The 20,746-nt window shown below is 42.4% G+C and overlaps 1 protein-coding gene across 2 annotated transcripts in view; it reads right to left on the bottom strand.

Moving 5' to 3' along the window:
- MSH2 (mutS homolog 2) overlaps nt 1-20,746 on the bottom strand; it is an 84,092-nt gene that overhangs the window by 24,837 nt on the left and 38,509 nt on the right. For both annotated transcript variants that reach the window (XM_067565105.1, XM_067565104.1), the window contains exons 7-8: nt 16,838-17,037; nt 4,769-4,878 (exon numbers count right to left, since the gene is read on the bottom strand). In XM_067565105.1, the coding sequence (XP_067421206.1) occupies nt 4,769-4,878; nt 16,838-17,037 (310 nt within the window). The remainder of the gene's footprint in view (nt 1-4,768; nt 4,879-16,837; nt 17,038-20,746) is intronic.

Raw genomic sequence — 20,746 nt, 5'->3', positions numbered from 1 at the left:
GGATCTCATAGTGGATCACAAGCTAAGTATGAGTCAACAATGTAACACTGTTGCAAAATAAGTAAACGTCGTTCTTGGATGTATTAGCAGAAGTGTTGTAAGCAAGACACCAGAAGTAATTCTTCCACTCTACTCTGTGTTGGTTAGGACTCAGCTGGAGCATTGTGTCCATCTCTAGGTGCCACATTTCAGGAAAGATGTGGACAAATTGGAGGAAGTCCAGAGAAGAGCAACAAAAATGATTAAAGGTCTAGAAAACATGATCTATGAGGGAAGACTGAAAAAATTAGGTTTATTTAGTCTGGAGTAGAGAAGACTGAGGGGACGTAACAGTTTTCAGGTACATAAAAGGTTATTACAAGAAGGGAGAAAAACATCTCTCCTTAACCTCTGATGATAGGACAAGAAGCAACGGGCTTAAATTAAAGCAAAAGCAATTAGAAAGCAAATTGCAGCAAAGGCAATTAGCAAGCAAAGTTGGATATTAGGAAAAACTTCGTAACTGTCAGGAAAGTTAAGCACTGGAATAAATTGCCGAGGGAGGTTGTGGAATCTCCATCATTGGAGATTTTTAAGAGCAGGTTAGACAAACACCTGTCAGGCATGGTCTAGATAATACTTAGCCCTGCCATAAGTGCAGGGGACTGAACAAGATGACCTCTCGAGGTCCCTTCCAGTCCTACGAGTCTATGACATCAACATGTCAAGTCTGCATTTTCAGGACTGCTGAACATAGTGTACAATAACCAGTTGTGATGACTACCACTTTTGCTTTCTGAAACAGATCAAAAGGTAAAGGGGTTTCTATCTAGAATTAGAAGTGTGGGGCTGGAAGAGACATGTTAACTTCCTTGATTTGCTTATACAATTGCTTGAGAGATGGTGATCTTATTGCAATGTTGATAGCGAATGAACTGTAATTTCCATTATAGCCAAGAATAGACGATAAAGAATATTTAGGATATAGAGGTGGAATACAAGCATTAAACAATTTTGCAACACAGATCCTACAACCCTCAGGCCTCTAAGATATTCAGGTTAGCCACACAAGTAAGGACTATCGTCCTTAGGCCTGAAACAGGCTGGCATGACTAGTTTACAGAAAGATAAATTTGGCACAGTAAAATGTAAGGTTACAGTAAAAGATGTAAGTGCTGACACCTATGGGGGCTTGCCCAAGCCCTGCCGCGTCCCCCAAATGTTCCTCCACGCACCCCAGGGGGACTTTTGCCACAAGGGTTATGAATACTCAGACTTTAAGGCCAGAAGGGACCATCATGATCACAATCTGAACTCCTTCACATTGCAGGCAACAGAACCTCACCCAACCACTCTTGCAATAGACCCATAACCTCTGGCTGAGTTACTGAAGTCCTCAAATTATGATTAAAAGACTTAAGTTGCAGAGAATCCACCATTTACACTAGTTTAAACCTGCAAGTGACCTGTGCCCCATGCTGCACAGGAAGGTGAAAAGCCATCAGAGTCTCTGCCAAGCTGACCCAGGGGAAAATTCCTTTCCAACCCCAAATGTGGCAATCAGTTAGACCCTGAACAAGACCCCTAGCCAGACACCTGGGAAACAATTTTCTGTAGTAACCCAGAGCCCTCCCCATCTAGTGTCCAATCACCAGGCATGGGAGATATTTGCTGCGAGTAGTCGCAGATCAGCTACATGCCACTGTTGGCAGTCTCATCATACCATCCCCTCCATAAACAAATCATGCTCAGTCTTGAAGCCAGTTAGGTTTTTTGCCTCCATTGTTCCCCTTGGAAGGCTGTTCCAGAACTTCACTCTTCTGATGGTTAGAAACCTTTGTCTAATTTTAAGTCTAAACTTATTAATGGCCAGTTTATATCCTAACACCTCCCTATCTCTACTGGAAATACCTTGCCTGATGCATCCTAGGACTGCATTAAGTCTTTTTCACAGCCGCTTCATATTGGTAGTTCATAGTAATCCCGTGATCAACCAATTCACCCAGGTCTTTCTCCTCCTCTGTCACTTCCAACTGATAAGTCCCCAGTTCATAGCAAAAATTCTTGTTGTTAGCCCCTAAGTGCATGACTTTGCACAATTAAATTTCATCCCATTTCTATTCTCCAGTTTTCAAGATTGTCCAGATTTCTTGTATGATATTCTGGTACTCCTCCATATTGGCTATACCTCCCAACTTTGTGTTATCTGCAAATTTTATTAGCACACTCCCACTTTATGCACCAAGGTCATTAATAAAAATGTTAAATAAGATTGGTCCCAAGACCGATCCCTGAGGAACCCCACTAGTAACCTCCCTCCAGTCTGACGGCTCCCCTTTCAGTATGACCCACTGTAATCTCCCGTTTAACCAGTTCCTTATCCACCTTTCAAATCTCACATTAATCCCCATTTTCTCCAATTTAACTAATAATTTCCCATATGGAATTCTATCAAATGCTTTACTTAAATCCAGGTAGATTAGATCTACTGGATTTCCTTTGTCTCAAAAATCAGTTATCTTCTCAAAAGAGGAAATCAGGGTGGTGTTACATGATTCTTCCTTCTGCAAAACCATGTTATATTTTATCCCAATTACCATTTATTTCTATTTCCTGATCTTCTTTCTCTTTCAAAATGTGTTCCAATATACAAAATACAAATTCAATTATTTTCTCTCATGCTAGCCTTGGTACTTGAATAACACATTGAATTTTCAAAGCAGTTCAGGGGATTTAGACATAATCGTCCATTCATTTGAATGATAAATGTCAAATTTCCTATATAGATTTGAAAAACAACCTCAGTATTTAGGACAGGCTCCCAGGTGCATGCAGTTAATAAGCATATATTTATTATTTGTAGTGCCTCGGAGCCCTATTTATTGATGAGGACTCTACTGTGCCAGGCACCTGTCCAAAAGAGTTTACAATTTAAATAACTTGTAATACTATCAACAGAAGACTTAGGTAGCTTTATTTTAGAGAAGTTGCAAATCTAAAAACCCCATAAATGCTAAATCAGTGGTTGGAATTTGAAAGTATGCAGTGTCAGAATAGCTTTACTCATCCAACGTAGCATTGGTACACAATTTAGGACAAGAATATATTTTGGGTTGGAATATTTTTTGCAGAAATTAAGCACTAGTTCAGGAAGCAGAGAAACATCTCCTTTCTATAACTGTCTAAAGGAACATAGATGGGTCAGCAGGGGGGACCCAAAGTCTATTTTTTCATGTTTACAAGTTCAATAATATAATATTATAATAATATGCCTTTAATTTGGGAAGTAACCAACCATTGCCCCTGAATAACCTATGAGAAAACTTGAATAGGGGGCTAAAAATAAATAACTAGAGTCAGTTTGGAAAGTTACAATGTCACCGCAAAATATAAAATAAAAACAAGTAAAATGAAAGTGTAGGCAGAGGTTATTTAAAATTAAAAGTGTTTTTGACATCAAGTTGTGCTGCTGTCAATGTAAGCATGTAACTTTGTCACTGTTGTTCTTGTGCTCCCTTCCTTCTGTTCAAACCAACACGTACATGCTCTCATGTTGATATTGTAAACTTTTGGGGGTAATGGTGGTTTTTTTTTTAATTTGTGTTTGTCCAGCATCTAGCACAAGAGGGCTGCAATCACCACTGGGACCTGTAGATGCTACTTTCATACAAATTAATAGTTTATTAAGAGATCAACCTGGCAATCAGCCATAACAGAATATGGCAACACCACTATCTGTAAACTTGTCTAAAAACAAACTTGATATAATCAGCTATTGCACTTGAAAAAAAGTTCTTGTACAGTTTGCTCAAATGTGCCATGTTACCCTGCTGGAGAAGTTATTCCTGGAAATAGTCTCATCTACATGAATTTAGGGTAAATGTATTTTTTAAATGGAAAATGAGAGAAGTTTCTAATTTTTTTAACTGATCTTTACACTCTTGTTGACTATTGCTCTTAGGACGAGAAGCAATGCTGCAGGTCTTTGGATTTTGAGCAAGTAAGCACATTCATGCAATAAAGTGATTTATTTAAATCTTTTCTATTCTAGTTCCAAACCCCAAATTTGCAATTCCTTCCAGCATTTTCCTATTATTTGAGTTCAATGAAAAAACACTACCTCATCCCTTTTGAATTTAAAGCAGTCAGTGACTTGCACTGCAATGATTCCCTCTGAGCTAAGGACAACTGGATAGAACTCCCTTCCAAACTGACTGCTTCAAGATCTTCTAGACGCGTGGCCGCACAGTACAACTGGTGGAAAAAATAATTTTGTGAAAAGTACTTATTGAAATTTTGACAATTTTCAGCCAGCTTTAGGGCACAGTAACATGAGGACCTCAATCCTCTCAAGGGCTGAATGCATTCTTTTGCTCACTAAGGCCTTGGGAAACAGGTTAGATCTGTGAATCTAACTAGCTTTGTGGCAATATCAGAAAGCTAACCCTAGGCACAGAGTCTCCTTTCCATCCTTTTCAAGTGACCTGTATAACTAATCTGTAACTCAGATTTAAATCTAACAGTTTGTCGAAATAAGAACTAGTCTGTGCATTCCCATTCACCTAAGTCATTCTGCCTCCAGATATCAGGATCCAAGCTCAAAAAATAACTTACATTTACACTCAACGGGCTACCCTAATGACTGTCTAATTAATAGCAACTTAATATTCTATAGCAACAAAATATCATTTATGTATATTACACACTCAGTTTCTTAATGCAAGAGTGAACCAAACCAGTGTAGGTCAGTCAGCAAGACACTTCATACTTTAGAGAAACTATCCCATACCTTGTTCATGTCTAACGTTGTTTCTATCATTTCCTGAAACTTGGAGAAGTCAGAGTTGAGATCGTTAAGAGGCATTACAAACACTGCTAGCAACAACATCTGGTGTGCTCCTGTCAAAGAACAAAAAGTGATAGTCATTTCTCTACATATTCCGTTGAATTCACCAGCCTGAGGCAAAATAGCACCAGTACACAACTAATGAGCTGTCGGTTTTCACTAAGATATGACAAGTTCTTTCACAGACTGCATTTACTCCAGAAATTCTTCCTATTTTAGCTTATCTATCTCATTCCAAAAATAGAGACTAACCATTTGCACTCTCACTAGAGCATCATTTGGTGCTATTACATACACTTATTCATATCCACAGTGAAGTAATTAAACGGCATTGAGTGCTGCACAATATAGGTAACAATTAAAGTGAACATGAACCATCTGAACACAACTCAGTGTTGCTGGGGGAAGTGGAGATTTGAAAACTTTTTTCACTGAAATATTATCTGCTAGAGCTACCAATTTTAAGGTGTACTAATTTAAATCATTTGAAAACTTCTATTCTCTTTGCCCCATGTAAACGGTTTGTATTAAAACTAAAATCCCATAAGTTAGAAAACTTCCAACATTACAAGTTGTAACTCAGACCGTGGGCATCACTGGGAAATTCTCTGTTAAAATGTCTCTTCTTCACCACTCTGCATCAGATCTTTACATCTGCTAATATTAATTTCAAATGGGAAGCCAGCCAATCCATTAAACGTTCAAAAAGAAACTGAATTGTAAAACATAACATCTGTCTATCTGCATGTCCTGTATATATGACTTAATGCTGAATACAATAGTCACAAGAGGATATTCCACATCTCTCACAAAAAGATATAGAATTTTAAGTGTATGAAATAATCCACAAGCAATGAAACACAAAGAAATAAGACTCCAGATGTATTGTTAGCACCTGCAGACATTTACAGTTCTGTGAAAACAGCATATTTACTGGACTGCAGCTGTGAGCTTACACAACAGCCAGCTGCAAACACTTCATATCAGTAAGTAAATATTTACATTTTTGCAGCCACAAGGTATAATTTAGTCACAAGAGCTAATCAGTATTACTAATAATATGAATTATCCTGGAATTCTTCAAAATGAATCAAAGGCTGTAATATTGCAGCAGCTGATTAAGCATAGGATTATGAGGTTTGCATCTGAACATGATCTATGCCTTTCATGTTCACTAGTAACCTCAGGGCATTAACAGGTAGACAGTACTAGGTAGTGCCTATTACCAAAACTTCCTGTTTCCTTACCAGCCTATTTAGAGAAATCCTAATCTCTTCCTCTCCATTTCACTTTCACTCTCATTCCCCACCTCACCAATATTAACTACTGAGCAGTCACTGACTACTGCCCTAAATGCTCGAGGCTCTAGGGTATGTTTATCCACAACCATCCCTCCCCTATCTGCAGTTGCCAACACCTGAAACATTTGACAGGCCCCCCCTCCATTTAAAAAAGTAGGCTACCGGCTCAGTTTTGGAATTTGATGCCTTCTCTCTCAATTCTAGAATATAGATTTTTTTTTTTTTTTTTTAAAGGTATGAACCACAACCCATCTTTTGGTCCCCAGGTATTTGGAGAGCTAGATCATTTCATTTCTGTAAACCCCAACACCACTCTCCCATCTCCTGATTTCTTTGGGACCATGGTGGAGGAGAAGAAACATATACACTTCCTCAATGGTTGTCTCCTGGTTTGAATACTCCAGATCTTATTAGGTATTAACCAGCTTTTAGCAAGATAGAGTGCATCTAAAAATGTATTGATTTTATGTACTGAACTGTATTTGATGTGATACGGAGAGACTCCTTAGGAATCACCTACAGAAATTGTCTTCAAGACTTGCCTGTGGGAGTGCTAAGCAGAAGTTTCCCTTTTAATTCCCCCAAAACTGGTGCAGTGCAGAACAAAAATGATAGTGAAAAGTGCCAGAATGCTCACTTCCAGTAAAGCAAAATGGGGGCATATTTGCTGCATCGACTTCTGCCTATAATAGTGGCATGAACTGAGATAGCAGGCAGTGTCTTGGTGCCGCTAATTCCCGTTTGTTATGCCTCCACATATCTTCAGTGCTCGGTAGCACAGGACTGACAAACATACTGTAAAAGGGAAAGTTATGATCATCAGGCTTCTAAGCCTGCAGGGAAAATTTTCTTAAAAGTTACTGTTCCAAAAATATTCTCAGGTCTCAAAAGACTGCTGGACTTCAGCATCACAAAGCACATTCTGAATCAGGAAGGTGCATAGATGGACATCAGCAAAGTTCTTACCATTTTCGGTTAACTTAATGAGCTCTGCAGACCTTCACTTGTCAGCATTCTGCTTAAAACATGTCAAAATTTTAAACTGTCTAGGTTGCAAGCTGATAGAAAGTCATCCTAACCTTCTTCACAAATTGTATTATTTAATAATGCACCATGAGTCTTTGAAGCAGTAGTAAATATTTGCTGCTTATACTTTATTCAACATTTTTTTAAAGGAGTTAGACACTTGGTAAACTACGTGTCAAGCAGTGTTTAACACTTTTTTTTTTTTTTTTTTTTTTAAAAACTCCCCCAATCCAGGCCAGCAAAGACTAAAAGATGCACAAGCTAAGGGACTAGACAGTTCAGGACGTTATAGAGCCTTTCAATCCTAAATCATGCACCCTAGTCTATCTCAGGTACATAGTGACCTGTCATTTCCATTTGAAGGTTATTCAATGGGCTAAGGGAAATAAGTTGATGGTCTCAGTCCACATAGGGCTACATCAAGTACCATCACTAACACCACTCTCACTGGCAGGCCAAGAACAGAATGGGCTCAGAGATTAAGCTATTCTGCTTTCAATCCCAGAATTTCATAACTGTCAGAAAGGAAGTTGTTTTTTCTGGTTCTCTTTTTCTCTTCTGGCTTCTTGCTCGGCTTTTGATTAAAAAATTGATCAATATCTATTCATGAGTAAAAGATTAAATCCTTTCATCAGGGGACTGCTGAAATTGTAGAAATGGAAGACAGTCATTTTAAACCTAACTAGCATCTGGAAAACAACTTTGAAGAACAACATAAGGGAGCACAGTAGCACAAAGAAAAGAAATACGCACCAATAAATTGGAAGTATGAAGTGTGCTACTATTTTAGGTGGGGAGTTTGAAATTGTGGATTTATGTAACATTGCAAAGTCACAAATTCCAGTCCATCCACTTTATGATGTATATGGAGGCAATTATGTTTCTCATTCCAAAGAGCTGAAGGAACGTAAATTGTGATAAATATTAGATTTTTTTTAAAGAGAAAACTTGGAAGACAGACCTGAACTAATTTGGAGAAATAGGATGCACTACGAAAGTGGTTGGGATTGGATAAGCAGAGTTTGAAATAACTTCTCTTCTCCGAAAGTGGACTCATCAGTTTTCAGTGCACTGATAGAGCAGGGGCACATGCAATGCAATAATCGTAGACATACCTGAATACTTGATACATGTAATTATGATATATGATATGTATTACTTGATATATGTAATATGTAACTGTAATAATTCCCCTTCTTTAAAAGAATGAAGAAAGTTTAATGATGCTACTTTAATAATGAAGTTAGATGAGTATGTTTTCCAAAAATCTAAAGGCAAAATGCACAAATTCACAATAAAAGTCAAATTTAAGATTAAGAAAATACTGGTTTTCTTTCACATATGAATCATCATATCAAAACAGACATTTTTAAAATTAGTTTATATTAAAATTCATTTTCATTCTAGTTTCGTTACTTAAATCTAAGGCATGGCGATACAATACTTAAGAGCCAGTAAACACTGAATTATAAAAACAGTTTTCACATGCTATTTTCACACTCTTTATATGCATAATGCTTCATGTTAATGAATTAGTGATGGAAGCTTTATCAAGTAGCTCCAAATTAAACTCCATTTGTCTCATTGTAGCATGTACAGTTTCATTTTAAAAGGCCATCCCTTTTATAATGCTATCAACAAATTCTCTGCATGTAATCCCTACTGTTATCAAAGTAAGTTGTGCACAGAGAGGGAAGGAGAAGAATTAACATGTAACATCTCGAAAGGTGAAAAGGAAAGGAATTAACCCATTGCAAAAAACAAGGTTACTTACCAGTAACTGATGTTCTTCGAGATGTGTTGCTCATGTCCATTCCACTATAGGTGAGTGCACACCTCCGTGCACGGTTCCCGGAACTTTTTTCCGCTTAGCAGATCCTGTAGGGCCGGCCCCGGCGACCCCTGGAGCCCCACGCACATGCCGCGGTATATGAGGCACTGCTAGCCCTACGTCCCCTCAGTCCCTTCTTTCCGCCAACTCCGGCAGCAGGGACGAGGGGTGGGTTGTGGAATGGACATGAGCAACACATCTCGAAGAACATCAGTTACTGGTAAGTAAGCTTGTTTTCTTTTTCGAGTGCTTGCTTATGTCCATTCCACTACAGGTGATTAACAAGCAATACCTTTGGAGGTGGGTTGGAGTTACCGGTGAGATACTCTCAGCACCGCTCTGCCGAATCCCGCGTCCTCTCTCGCCTGCTGAAGGATGGCATAGTGGGATGTGAAGGTATGCACCAACGACCAGGTGGCAGCTTTGCAGATGTCCTGCAGGGGCACTCTGCCCAGGAAAGCTGTAGACGAGACTTGAGCTCTGGTTGAGTGCGCTGTGATGGTTCCCGGAAGTGGCACCCTCGCCTGCTGGTAGAAGAACTTGATGCATGATGTAATCCAAGAGGAGATGCGCTGGGTGGAGACAGGTGAGCCTTTCATCCAGTCAGCTGAGACAAAGAGCTGCATCCATGTCTGGACCGGCTTTGTACGCTCGATGTAGAAGGCCAGGGCTCGTCTCATGTCCCGCAAATGCCACCTCCTCTCCTCCTCCAAAGCATTACAATGAAATTGGGAAACCACCTTGGGAAGGAAGGCTGGGTGCAGCCTCAACTGCACCTTATCCTTATAAAATACTGTATAAGGGGGCTCCGAGGTCAAGGCCCTAATCTCGGAGACCCTCCTAGCTGAAGTAATGGCCACCAGGAAGGATACCTTCCATGAAAGCATGAGCAGAGGGCATGAAGCCATGGGTTCTCAAAGGGGGGCCCTGTGAGTCTCGAGAGGACCAGGCTGAGATCCCAGGGAGGCACCGGATTGTGGACCTGCGGATAAAGCCTCTCCACCCCCTTGAGGAACCTAAACGACATGGGATGGGAGAACAATGATCTCCCCTCTAGCGGCTGATGGAAGGCCGAAATGGCCGCCAGGTGAACCTTCAGCGAGGCCAGCACCAGGCCCTGGAGCTTTAGCTGGAGCAGGTACTCCAGGATCAGCTGGATAGGCAAGAGGCTGGATGGAATGCCCCGGGACTCCACCCAAGAGGTAAACCGTTTCCACTTAGCCCAATACACGACCTGTGTAGAAGGTTTCCTGCTGCCAAGCAGGACTTATTGAACATGCACCGAGCAGGCTCTCTCCCCCTCCATCAGTCACAGAGCCTCCAGGCCGTGAGGTGCAGGGAGTCCAGGTCCGGGGGCAACAGGCAACCATGGTCCTGGGATAGAAGGTTGTGCCGCCTCAGGTGCTCCAGGGGTGGGGTGATCGAAAGGTCCAGCAGCATGCTGAACCAGTGCTGTCTCGGCCAGGCCAGAGCGATGAGTATAACGTCCACCCTGTCCCTCTTTATTTTCAGCAGGACCTTGGGCAGGAGCGGAATGGGCGGAAATGCATATAAAGGTCCCCATCCAGTCCATGAGGAACGCGTCAGCATTGACCCAGTCTTGCGACCCCGGAGCGAGCAGAACCTCGGGTACTTCGCATTCTAGGTCGACGCAAATAGGTCCAGTTGGGGAATGCCCCACTTCTGGAAGATCATAGCCACCACCTCTGGGTGCAATGACCAGCCGTGGCGGGGTAGAGACGACCTGCTGAGGCGATCCACCTTGTCGTTCCTCACTCCCGGGAGGTGAGAGGCAGTCAAGTGGAAATCGTGCCTCATGGCAAAGTCCCACTGACGGATATCTTCCTCGCAGAGGGCCGAGGAGCACGCGCCCCCACCTGTTTATGTAAAACATGGTTGCGGTATTGTTCATCAGTACCTGCACCACTCTGCCTGTCAGGAATCGGAGGAACACCTTGCACGCTAGGCGAGTGGTCCTTAGCTCCTTCACGTTGATGTGCAGGCACCTATCCTCCCCCGACCAGAGCCCGAGTGCCTAGGTTGGCGCTGATGTGGGCTCCCCATCCTACATCCAAAGCGTCTGAAATTAGGATGACCGATAGGACCAGTTCTCTGAACGGAACGCCCTTCATCATTGCCCTGGGTGTCTGCCACCAGTTTAGGGAGGCTAAGACGGGCAGGGGAACTGTGACCACCCGGTCCAATGGATGTCTGCTCAGCACATATACTGAGGCCAACCATGTCTGAAGCAGTCTGAGCCTCAGGCGAGCTAGTCTCACTAAGTACATGCAGGCCGCCATGTGGCCTAACAGCTGTAACAGTGCCTGGCTGTTGTCGTGGGGCATCGGTGCAGCTGGGAGATGATAGAGACCATCACCTCGAAACGTGGCTGAGGCAGGAAGGCTCTAGCCTGGGAAGCGTCCAGGGTAGCCCCAATGAATTCTATGCGTTGCAATGGGGTTAGAGTGGACTTCTGTTCATTTATAAGCAGTCCCAGCCTGCTGCACGTGGAGCAAGTGAGGATCACGCTGTGAACTTGGGACCTGGACCTGCCCCTGATCAACCAATCGCCCAGGTAAGGAAAAATTTGCACACCCTTTCGTCTTAGGTGGGCAGCCACTACAGCCACACACTTTGTGAACACTCTTGGAGCCAAAGGGCAGGACTGTGAACTGACAGTGGGAGCCAGCCACCGTGAAACGGAGAAAACACCTGTGGCTCGGGAGGATAGACACATGAAAGTATGCGTCCTTGAGGTCGAGGGCGGCATACCAGTCTCCTGGATCCAGGGAAGGGATTATGGAGGCTAGGGAGACCATGCGAAACCTGAGTCGTTTGACATATTTGTTTAGACGATGCAGGTCTAATATGGGTCTCAGACCCTCCTGTAAACTGTAGGGCATAGCCCCCTGAGACTATCCCAAGGACCCAACAGTCCTAAGTGATCTTTGCCCATTCAGGATAGAAGGGCCTTAACCGCCAGCACATTAAAAAGGCTATCTTCGGCCTCTTCTAACTCCTTCACCTCCAGCCCCAAGTTGGAGGCCACCTTCTTGAGCAGCTCCAGGTGTGCCCTGAAATCCTCCAGTGGCGTTGAGTTGTCCTGGGAGACTGCCCCGTCTGGTGAGGAGGAAGGGGACTGCTGAGACGCATCCTGCAGGTGCGCCCCCTCCTGACGAACAGTTGCACCCATCGAGGGTCCCTCCATGGGTCCGACTCCTCGTCTGAGGAGTGGTGCCTATGGGCCTTCTCCTGTGCCAGAGGCATGGTCAGCACCCCCAATGACAGAATGAATTGGGGCCCCGGCCCCATCTGGATACCCTATAGGGCCCAATTCGGCCATTGTTGCGGCCATTGACCCTGGGGCCAACCTGAGGCTGACTGCACCACAGGCTGTCATGCTTTGTGGGGGTGTCGGCTCTCCCGACAACTGTCCCCTCTGGGAGACCCTGAGTCAGCGGTGCTGTGCACGTCCTCGGTCCCAGGCGCCCTTCCGTGCCAGGGACGGCCCTCTCGACACCTTCGACTTGGAGGATGAAGAAAATTGCCTCCATCGCCGCGAGCGGTGCCGACGAATGGAGGTGTGCTCCAAAGAACTAGAGGTACCGGATTGTCGTCCCGGTACCGATGATTTCCGGTGCCGCTTGCCGTGCGGCCCTGCAGACCCCTTTGGTAACCGAGGTTGGCGCCACGCTGGACTCCGGCAACTGGGTTCCGCATCGTGAACTGCGTGATGCCGAGTCCTCCGACAGCGACCAAGTTCTGCGCTGTTTGGGTACGGGCGAACTCCTTGGTGCTGGGGATCTGGAACAGGAGCTGTCCGAGTGCCGCCTGGCAGACCTCAACCGATGCCACATCCTGGCATGCGCTGCCTCCGGTGCCGGGGATCGACGTCGGTACCAAGAAGGAGACACCACATCCCGTGCCGGAGCAGGATGGCTCAATGACGCTGACCTGGAGCAACTGCTGGGGGAGCAGGTCTGCTCTACCCCCCCCGGAGGCCATCCAGCGGGAGATCTTCCTCCCCATATCGGGGATCTCCACCGCCCTTCAAGGAGACCCAACACGGGTTTTCCCCATGACACCGGCCCCTTCTCCCTCAGCCGTGGGGGGAAGTAGACAAGGCCTACAAGGCTCTTGACTCCTGAAAAACCTCTGGTGTCGATGGCGTCGGCAGGGGCACTCTCCCATTCCCAGAAGTCAGGGGAGGCTCCCTGACCGGAGATGCAGGCACTGGAGAAGACTCGACGGGCCGGGTCCGGTGCATCTCCATACTCGACCCTGCCCATACCGACGGCGCAGGGGAGTGTCCGTGCTCCACGCACTGCTTCTTCCTCTTCGGTGCCGGCGATGTTGCGCGGTTCCGAGTCGAGGCCGGGGGTGCACTCTGCACTGAGGTTACGCTCGGTGCTGAGGTAGAGCGGGCCGGTTCGGACACTGGGTGGAGCGCTGCCTCCCTTAACAGGGCTTTCAAATGGATTTCTCGGTCCTTCTGAGTTCTTGGTTTAAAAGCCCTGCAGATTTTACACTTATCCTTTCTGTGCGCTTCCCCCAAGCACTTAAGACAGCCATCGTGGGGGTCGCTAAGTGGGAAGGCCTTCCCACAGGAGGCAAATGGCTTGAAACCCAGTGACCGGGGCATGGCCTGGCCGCTCTAAGTCCCCGCAGGGACCTGCCTTATCTCTAACTACTCTTAACAACACTTAACTACTTAACTAACTAAAACTAAACTCAGAATACAAAACAAGTCCAAACAAGGGGAACAGTACTTGCAAAGAGCAAGGCTAGTTCCAGCAACCATCACGGGCGGAAAGGAGGAACTGAGGGGGCGTAGGGCCAGCAGCACCTCATATACCACAGCATGTGCGCAGGACTCCAGGGGGCACTGGAGCTGGCCCTACAGGATCTGCTAAGGGGGAAAAGGTTCCGGGAACCGTGCACGGAGGCATGCACTCACCTATAGTGGAATGGACATGAGCAACATCTCAAAGAACCTCCTACCTTTGCTCCCCTCATTTTTTTAAATTAAACCACAATTCCATGATTGTCACAATTTTCAGTTTACTATGGCAAAAGGTTTATTACACCTGTTTTAGCATTTGGTATACCTATTAACTCAAAATTAAAAATGCTGCATTACTATAGAGAAAGTTGAAAGATAAGAACACTTTACATCTCAAAACTTGAAACGTAATGAAATTAAAATTTTTGCTGCTAAAAACAGCATACAGCCAGAAAAACTTTTTGCCCAATCAATTATGCTCTCAGTAAGACTCTTAAAAATGGATTCATTTCATATGTATGGCTTTTCACCTGTAATTATATCGATTCAAAGAAAAAGCCAATAGCGAAAAAAAAAAAAAAACAGTGACAGAATGCACAGAACTGCAGTCTTCAAAGTGGATGAAAGCCACATCTGACACACAGGCTGGGCAAAGACAGACTCCATCCCAGAGAGAATGGCAAGTGCAGGCTGCTAGGTAAGGTCAACACTGACTTTGAGGCCACATCCAGAGGTGGGAATAAATCCTCAGATTAAGGAGTAAATGTCTGAAGAGCCCAGAATATGTGGCACCATCATGGGTTAACTCAGTCAGGGAGAGAGAGAGTTTTACGCTGCACAGTGCTGAACAATATTCAGTTTCATTTGTAGTCCTCACATAGCACATTGTGAGTATATTTTACTCCCTATCTTGCAAATGGATATAGAATAAGCATGGATATGGAAGCACGGTGCGTCTAATTTAGAGGAAAAATCTGGTTACACGGTGTAAACTAGTTACAATCTCAACTGATGTGAAGTTAGCAGAGCTTTAAATTTCCTTATTATTTAAAAACAAATGAACAAGCATCACTTGTCCATCTTAACATACACAAGCTTTTCACTGGGATCAAGATCTTCACCAGAGGGGGCCTAGACCACAAATCCAGCATCTGGTTTTTGGCAGTACTTGGGTTGTGACAGACCCTGTAGAAGAGTTCATGCACTATTTTTCCCCAATCTGACCTGTGAGCGAGTATAGTGGGGGATAAGAAGCCTAAATTTTTTATGAAAAATTTTATTAATAAAAAGTATAATTTATTATGGTAATTTTAGGTTATTACAAAATTGCCTAAGTATCTTCTAAAAGTCGGTACACATGCTGTTGGGAGAATAATAGATGCTTGGTTCTGGTTGCTTATTTTATTTTATTAAATGAGACATTCAAGATAATTAATGAAACTCCTAGGAAACACTGCTTTCTGTCAACTGTTTTCCATGATAAACTAAGGTAGGACTCAACGGATTTGTGGAAAATATATTTTGTGGTCTTAAGAAGGGTGTTCCCACCAGGACAGACCCCTTCAAAGGTGTAATCTCTGTTGAAAGCTCTCCATAAAGAGACATACAAAACAGATTGCGACTCTTCTATAACCACTGTTTACTGCTTGCTTGTGTTTTGGTTTTATTCTTTTCTTTATTAAAATATTCAGTTAATAACTGAGAGCATTTTTGCTTGTGTTAATCATGGTGTCTCATAAGGCACGGTAGAAATCTCATGAAACTAAAATAGTTGGGGGCCACATCCCTCAACTCACATTAACAGAGGCAATTAAGATCTGGCCTACTATTTCTCCTTTCTCCAGACTACAGGTTTTTAGTAATTTTGGAGATAAAATTACTTAGTGCTCAACATTTCTAAAAAACAAAACACCCCTTTCACCGCTATAGTATGAATAAAAATACATATTACAAAGATTTTACCACCATTTTGTAAAACCTTGTTCTGTAACACAAGGACATTGTTAGTTAGATTCTGAGATTCTTTTTGGCTATATAAATATATTCACTTTCCTAAGGGGAAAAATATCTGCTTTCAGTATGATCAGGCAGCCACGTAATATGGTGGTCTATACAACCAAATTTTAATTTGTTGTAGCAATATGGATTTTCTACACTCGTACAGAGGTTTACAAAGGATTACACTTTACACTGCATGGTAGGTACTGCATACCCGGAAGTCTATTTCCCTCATAATTGTCACAATATACCTTATTTTATGGTGTTCTCCTTCCCTTTTCACACTGTACTATAATTTATCAAGAAAGAGAAACCAATTATTTTTGTTTATGGGTACTGAACACCTTCAAGCTAAAAACAGATAGAAATAACCATTTTATTTTTTCCTTATTCATTATGCCCTGTAGAAGCCACGTTTTCTGCCTATAGTATCATTATGAGCTTCCCCTCTAATAAAAAACAAGAGACTGCCTACCTTATTGTTATTGCCTTAAGATGAGGGAAAGCTTTGCTTCATTAATTTTTAACAAAAAGCAAAGAAGTGTTTCCAGTTATTCCACTAAAATTTTCAATTCTTGTGAATTTGATTTTTTTATTTAAACCCAGACTATTTTAGAGAATTACTGCATTTCACAGCTAAAATATTTCTCTTCAAACACATCAACAATTAACTTTATTGTGTTACTTTCAAATAAGAAAACTTACATTCCGTTACCTATTTTTATATTTAGAGAGAGAATTCTGAAGACAAACTGGCTTACTAGATTTCTTTTTTCCCCTAGAAGACAGGACTGAAATTTCCCTCTTGGCTATCTATCAGTTATAAAGTGATTTTGAAAGAGGGATACTATGCCATGAGAATAATTTTTCTTTCTATTCACTTGCTAAATTCATCTGAAAAGTATCTCTGATGTTAAAGAATTTCAACACTTTTCAAGTTCCTTTTCAGCTTTACTCCCCTTGTCAAAACAGGCTATCATAGTTTCTTTTGAAATCCATACACTACTTCTTGTCAATATCAATGTATCACAAGAGATAAAACATTTAAAATAAGGGGACAGGAGGCACATTACCTTCATGTTTTTCCAGTTCCTGTACAACATTAGGCAGTTGGTTAATAGCTTGATACATTCGGTAACAGTCCTGCAGGGTTGCTACTTGTCTTTGAAATTTCTTGGATAGCCGGTTGAGATCTGGAAAACGACGTAGAAGCTCTTCTTGAAGGCACTGCCGTAGCTCTGTATCTACCACAAAGGCCTCAACCAAATTTAACCTACATACAAGATCAAAAGAAGAATTATAGCAAATTGGAAAGCCTTTGTTATTAGTAAATCATAATGAAAAGCTTTACTGAACTATAAAAATGTTTTAAAAATATAAAAAAAATAGAAGTGTAGAAGGCCTCTACGCATCCCTTTTAGTTTAGCTGCAACCAGTACCAACACACTTTTGGTGGCAGAAGAACAAGTGAAATTATGACGTGACTAAAACAAGACTAAGCGAAAGAGATTTTTTAATCCAACTAGTTAAAAAAAAAAAAATCTACAATTTGATTTTTAGTGAATGTTTGAGAAAGGGGATCTTTAGAAATTCAAATACCCATCCCCTCTGCAATAAAGCTGTGAGAGCTCACAATACACCTGAGATCAACCCTTACCACACAAAAACACAAAAGAAGAAGTCTTTCAGCAAAATTATGGAAGACAAGACTTGCCATTCCTAATATTTCTAATAAGCAGAAAAAAGCCACTTTAAACAGAAAGCAAAACGTAAGCCTTCTTTACAGAACAAAGCAGCAAAACAGGGACACAGTACCCTTTTTAGAAAATCCTTTTCAGTTCAGTGAAGAATTATTGCAACTGGAAAATAATTACTAACATCACCTTTGTAGTTTACTTGCTCAACCAACATTGTATATTTTCCCAAATTACTGTCAGTTTCAAAGGTTTTACTGTACACCTTAATCCACCATAGAGCTCTTTTCCAAAATTTAATTTCATAGTAACTTGATTGCATTCACATAAAAGACTTTTAGTCTCACTGAAGCTTCAACTGTGTAAAGTTAACATGCCCACTGACAAGTTTTTGTAACTGTTATAGCAGTCTTCATTTAAAGTGTGACCAATTAAAGTGTACTCGTACAAGACAATTAGAAAATGAACAAGGCAACAGCAAGCATTTGCCATCCTCCTTTATCAGTACAAAATCTGGGAACCAGAAAATGAAATTCCTAAAACCAGCTCCTCCTTTTTCTTCCATTTTTGAAATTTTGTAAAAATGTATGTAAAATATTCTTAAAGGATTGTAAAGCCAGCAGGAGGTTCTGCCATCTTATGACCAGTGATGGAATACTGCTACTATATTACCTTGTGTAGTGGGAAAGTATCTATGAATTCCTTGTGAGAATAATACATTTTACTGTACTAGTTGTCACTCCACTGACATCTTCAAATATGTTATATATTCTTGCATTTGCAATGAAAAACCTATTTTTCCCTCCCTGTACACTGAACTATTCACTGGTCCCATTAATAATCTGATATGTATAATTCTTTGTTCCAATATGTTTGAGCTATGTAACATTTTATTTATATTATGTAGGAGGAGAGAGTTGAGCTACTGATAAGGATCTTACATCAAAACAACACAGCTGTCCTAGCTTCTTGTTAGATCATATCAAGATGTAAGTGGCCAGTGACTAGAGTTTGACATTAATATTGCTTCAGGAGGTATGTGGGAGGAGGAAGGAACAGAACTTTCCCTGCATTACCGCTACTGCGTTGCAGGCTGGCAGCAGACTATAAAGGTATGAACTACATATTAATAGGTATCTTTGCAACTAACTGCCTTAGAAATGTCGCTTTCTTAAATGAAACTTAGTTTCTAGAGCAAGACCTGCTGAAAAACCCAAGGTCTGGGAAATATAGGTTTTCATATTTGAAGATTTCAATGCAGACATTTTTGTGCTGTAGGAAGCGTTCTATCCAGACTGTTCCTATGAAGCTAAAGTGTTATATCAAACCTACTGAACAAACTCAGTGAGGCACTGTAGGGAATACCTCTTAACTATCATTTCTACTTCTTGACTCAAGTTGACTATTACTCTTCTTAAATGTGCAATGACTTAAGATCTAAACCAGCAAACTGTAAATGAGGACAAGCTCTTGGATATTCTGGAAAGGAGTGTTTCAGGATGTTTTATTTAGAAACAAATCAGTTAATGATATAGTCCTAGTTTTTTTTTTTTAAAATAGGTTATTAAAAAATTAAGCACGTAGAGAGAGGTAGTGGGAAGTAGACTGGGAGCCATTAAGGTGTCCCTGTTAAATCTGTGTCACTACTCTAAGAATTAACCTGACTTGCTGTAATGACAAAGCAAAGTCTGAATAGATAGAACTCAAATTTTCATATGCATTAATCTGGAAGCTGTGTCAGCTTTAGTTTAATGCTGAACATTTCTTCATAAAAGCCACCATTAAGGACCCAAAGGAAGTATCTTAGGACAGATTACTGTATCCATTTTTTACAAGAAGTAAAAGATTCCTGCTTAAGTCAAAACTGAAAACTAATTTGGTGATTTTATCCTAGTGTCCCAAGTGAAAAACTTGCCCAGCTCATAAATCACTACACAATGCTGCACGACTTTTCTCCTATTTGAATTACTATTCGGAACATAGAATACACCAGACTATCAGGAGGTCCATGTAGTCCAATATCCTGTTTGATAGTGCCCAGTACAGATGTTTCAGAGCAAGGTATAAACCCCATAGTAGGCAGATCTGCCCCCTACATCAGGTCTTCTCTGTCTCCAAGAGACCTAGCAGCTGGTTTAAGAACGGAGGGTCCCCCCCTGCTGCCACCTCTATCTGAGGAGCAAAGGGTGGCACTGATTCCCAGCTACTACTCCTAAGGAGAAGGGATCCCCAATGCTGCTGCCCCTGCCTCTTGGAAAAGTGAGGGGAAATCCTGCCACGGTCACTCCTAGCAAGGGCAGGGCCATGGCATGGGTGCAGATGTGTCTAGGGTCCCTGACTGCCTTGATCTGCTCTAGGGTAAAGACTATACAGTGTACATCCGAAAGGGCAGCACTGCCCCCACCCAATGGCTCCAAGACCAACATTTTTAAGTAAAGATTTTTGAATTTCAATAAAGGTCTAATGTTTTAGGATAGAGACTGTTCATGTGAATGGACATTACTCTGATCCAGATGAGAAACCAGTGTTCAGGGCACACTGGAAAGGTAGGAAGTAGGATGTACTGTTTCCCACACAGGGTGTGTCTACACTACAAAATTAAGTTGCCCTAATTATGTCAGCAAACAGCCACTGCAGTAATTAAGTCAGTTGTGCATTTCCACACTACATTCCTTGTGTCAGCGATGCATGTTCTCACTAGCAGTGCTTGCATCGATGCAGAGAGCAGTGCACCATGGGTAGCTATCCCACAATGCAACTCACCACCATCTAATGCAGGTTGTTTTGGGAAGTGTTTGCAATGCCTCCCAGCAGCAAAATATTACAAAGGGGTGACTGAGGACCTGGCGTGAACACCCCATGATGCACTTTTCCCCCTCCCATAATTTTATCTATATCCTATGATATTTCGCACCGCTTTTCAAAAGCCTAGCAAACCAGTACATCCACCATTGCTAGAGAAGCACAGATCCCACACAGCTCTCACAACGCTTTCCACACTAGTGCAGAGCATTGTGAACACAACGCGCCTGACCCTGCAGTATTTCCACAAGCACCAGAGGAGCCGCCACGTGGAATATGACAATTCCTTTCCAGTAGCCTTGCTGGAAGCCATGGAAAGAAACAATTCATGGTTGCTGTCGGCAGTTGCGGAGCAGCTGAACATGATGGAGCGCTGGTTCTGGTCCCAAGAAACAAGCTCTGACTGGTGAGATCGCATCATTGTGCAGGTATGGGATGACAAGCAGTGGCTGCAAAACTTTCGGATGTGCAAGGCCGCTTTCCTGG

This window comes from Emydura macquarii, unplaced genomic scaffold (genome assembly GCF_026122565.2).
Source record: "Emydura macquarii macquarii isolate MOO-44397 ecotype Brisbane River unplaced genomic scaffold, CSIRO-AGI_Emac_v2 contig_2676, whole genome shotgun sequence".
Classification (NCBI taxonomy): Eukaryota; Metazoa; Chordata; order Testudines; family Chelidae; genus Emydura; species Emydura macquarii.
Note: the sequence above shows the minus strand (reverse complement) of the source record. Positions and strands in the feature narration are given on the sequence as shown.